This window comes from Pinus tabuliformis, chromosome 7 (assembly GCF_031772625.1).
Source record: "Pinus tabuliformis cultivar Carrire ecotype Pingquan chromosome 7, CPIR1, whole genome shotgun sequence".
NCBI classification, from domain to species: Eukaryota; Viridiplantae; Streptophyta; class Pinopsida; order Pinales; family Pinaceae; genus Pinus; species Pinus tabuliformis.
The window spans coordinates 1,598,518,619-1,598,520,432 of NC_142293.1; the positions used below are offsets into that span (position 1 = coordinate 1,598,518,619).

Consider the following 1,814-nt stretch of genomic DNA (forward strand, 5'->3'; position numbering starts at 1 on the left):
TAAAAGAATATACAGAGGAGTTTTATAGATTGAGTATAAGATCTGGTCATCTGGAAACCGATGAAGAAAAATTAGCTAGATACATTAATGGGTTGAAATTCGAAATACAAGATGAATTGAATATTTTGTCTCTAAAAACTGTTGAAGAAGCTTACCAGATAGCTCTTAAGGTCGAAGAAAAATTGGCAAGAAAGCAGATTCAAAGAAAAAGAGGACGAACTAGAGGATTATCAAGTCGAGGAAAATCAAGCAGAGGAAGTTTTAGTGGAATATTTCAAAGAAAAGAAGGCAACGGTTCACAATAGGCAAAATCATCAAGAGGAGATTACAGAAGACAAAGACCATATCAAGGAGGGAGAGGTCGATCTTCTGTGGTAAGGTGTTATATATGTAACAAAGTTGGTCACAAGGCTAATAAATGTCCAAAAATATTTTCTAATCAAGGAAGCACACATATAAGACAAACTAATACAGAAAGTGTACAATCCTCTACACATGAAAATGCACCTGAAACTGGTGAATCTTTGATGATGAAAATAACTTTATTAAAATCTGTTGAAGAAGTAAAGGAACCCACACAAAGAAAAACATTGTTCAAAATTGTTTGTAAATCAGGAGGAAAGTGTTGTAAAGTCATTATTGATAGTGGGAGTATTGATAATCTAGTATCCACAGAAATGGTAGAAAAGTTGAATTTAAAGAAAACTAAACATCCTACTCCCTACAAAGTTTCATGGTTGCAAAAAGGACATCAGATACTAGTTAATGAACAATGTGAAGTGGAGTTTCAAATAGGAAGTTATAAGGATAAAGTTCTTTGTGATGTTATGCCTATGGATGTATGTCATATCTTGCTTGGAAGGCCATGGCAATATGACAAGAAAGCAATGCACGATGGAAGGAGCAATACCTACACTTTTGAAAAGGATGGTGAAAAACATGTACTTTTGCCTTTGAAGAATGAAAAAGCACCAGAAGAAGACCAATCCAAGGTAATTTTACTTAGTAGGAAAGAATTTCTTCAAGAAATCAAGCATGAGGAGATAAATTTTGCCTTAATTAATGAGCCAAAGGTAGTCCTCACAAGTACAAATTTGAATGATCTTCCAGAAGAAATTAAAAATATGTTGAATGAATTCATTGATATTGTAGTGGATGACTTGCCTGATGAATTTCCTCCCATTAGAAGCATTAGCCATCATATTGATCTCATTCTAGGTGCTATCCTTCCAAACAAAGCAGCGTACAGAATGACTCCAAAAGAGAATGAAGAGATTAAAAATCAAGTGCGGTATTTGGTGGATAAATGTCTTATTTGAGAAAGCTTAAGTTCGTGTGTTGTTCCAACAGTATTAACTCCAAAGAAGGATGGTGGAAGGAGAATGTGCACAAATTCTCGAGCAATCAACAAAATCAAAATCAGGTATAGGTTTCCATTACCCCGTATTGATGATCTTATAGATTGTCTAAGTGGTGCTGCATATTTTTCTAAAATAGATTTAAAAAGTGGATATTATCATATCAGAGTCAAAGAAGTTGATAAAAGGAAAACAACATTTAAAACTAATAATGGTTTATATGAATGGTTGGTAATCCCCTTCGGACTTACCAATGCTCCCAGCACTTTTATGAGGTTAATGAATGAAGTTTTAAAAGAATTCATTGGAAACTTTGTTATAGTTTCCCTTGATGATATATTAATCTACATTCAATCAAAAGAAGAGTGCCTAAGACATCCTAAGAAGGTTTTAATGAAGCTACAACAAGAGAAATTGTTAATCAATCTAAAGAAGTGTAGTTTCATGAAGACATAA

General features: G+C 33.5%; 1 protein-coding gene across 1 annotated transcript; it reads left to right on the forward strand.

The window, feature by feature from the left end:
• The first annotated feature begins 677 nt into the window (after positions 1 to 677).
• LOC149254235 (uncharacterized) lies at positions 678 to 1,319 on the forward strand. Its single transcript, XM_089454730.1, has one exon. It carries the CDS (start codon positions 678 to 680, stop codon positions 1,317 to 1,319), a length of 642 nt encoding a protein of 213 aa, XP_089310856.1.
• Positions 1,320 to 1,814: the final 495 nt, after the last annotated feature.